The 1,104-nt window shown below is 31.9% G+C and overlaps 1 protein-coding gene across 1 annotated transcript; it reads left to right on the forward strand.

The window, feature by feature from the left end:
- The first annotated feature begins 274 nt into the window (after positions 1-274).
- Tsp_13293 (conserved hypothetical protein) lies at positions 275-817 on the forward strand. Its single transcript, XM_003368912.1, has 2 exons — positions 275-297; positions 673-817. The coding sequence occupies exons 1-2, from the start codon at positions 275-277 to the stop codon at positions 815-817; spliced, it is 168 nt and encodes a 55-aa protein (XP_003368960.1).
- The last annotated feature ends 287 nt before the right edge of the window (positions 818-1,104 follow it).

Below are 1,104 nucleotides of genomic sequence, written 5' to 3' on the forward strand. Positions count from 1 at the left end.
TTAAGGGAGTAGAATGAAACCCGAAAGGGGCATATTTATAGTTTGTGAAAAAAATTGTGGTTCCTTTCATTTAAATGTTAAATATACAAAGGCGGTTAAATTTTAAAAAAAGAGGTGAATGCAGCATACAAAATTTATCATGCAAATGTATTATTATAGATGACAGTCTGACGATGAACAAAATAGGCCTGTTTTCAAATTTAAACAAAACTGGAATCTCAATTACGTGATATAATAACTTTCAAATTAATAATTTTAATTGTATTTCAGACGAATGATACGGGATAGTCTCTCTAGGTAAAATTTTCAGTGCTAATGTTCCATTGGTTGGTAAAAAATCGATTTTCATTGGATCGCTTCTCATTGAATAGTTATGGCGTAATAGCACTGGTTCTATTGCCTAAACTTTTCATTGATTAAAATTGTTCTGCTTTGATTAGCTACAATTTTTTTCATTTCATTGGTCCAAATTTTTAATTACATAACAATTCATTACGTAGTCTTTGATTTCTTTTAGTGTTTTATCCGTGACGTCACCAATTTGACAGTAGAATTTTTATATTGTTTTTAGCTGTTTTTTCTTTTAAATATTTACTTTTCCACTTTGCACTTTTAGTCATTAGTATTTGTAATATGATTTAAAAAAATTTCATCGCCGATGCATGTTCTCAGTCAACTGTCAAGTCTGATGGATAGAAATGAAGGAAACAACGCTTGTTTGCTTCATCCGAAGCGATGTAAACAGGAAACATCCGTATCTAAAAATAGAACGGAATTTTGCACAACTGCAGCTGCCAGCCAATACAAGGAGTGGTGATTGCTTAATGTTAGCATCGACTTATTTTTCTCATTTCAGCTTCTGAAAAATTTATCACTTGCAGATTTTCCCTTTGTACTTGAATAACCTTTAGCTGCTTTGCAAAGGGTCAAGGGCGGCAATTAGAGATCAATATATGCTTTATGCTTGTCGACGATGATAATTAGCAATGATCATATTTTGGCAGAACATATGCAGTGCTAGAAGAAGATAACGTGAGAGGAAAAATAATTTTCTTTGCTTTCACTTTTGTTTGGTGAAATGTTTTAAAAATCCATCAGATCCGT

The sequence above is a fragment of the Trichinella spiralis genome (genome assembly GCF_000181795.1).
Source record: "Trichinella spiralis strain ISS 195 chromosome Unknown Scfld1627, whole genome shotgun sequence".
Classification (NCBI taxonomy): domain Eukaryota; kingdom Metazoa; phylum Nematoda; class Enoplea; order Trichinellida; family Trichinellidae; genus Trichinella; species Trichinella spiralis.

What these genes read in the sequence shown, in the direction of transcription:
- Tsp_13293 (XM_003368912.1), top strand. Translation starts at nt 275, where the DNA reads ATGATACGGGATAGTCTCTCTAG. An exon ending in ATACGGGATAGTCTCTCTAG is followed by an intron (nt 298 to 672) that starts GTAAAATTTTCA and finishes GCATGTTCTCAG; the next exon opens with TCAACTGTCAAGTCTGATGG.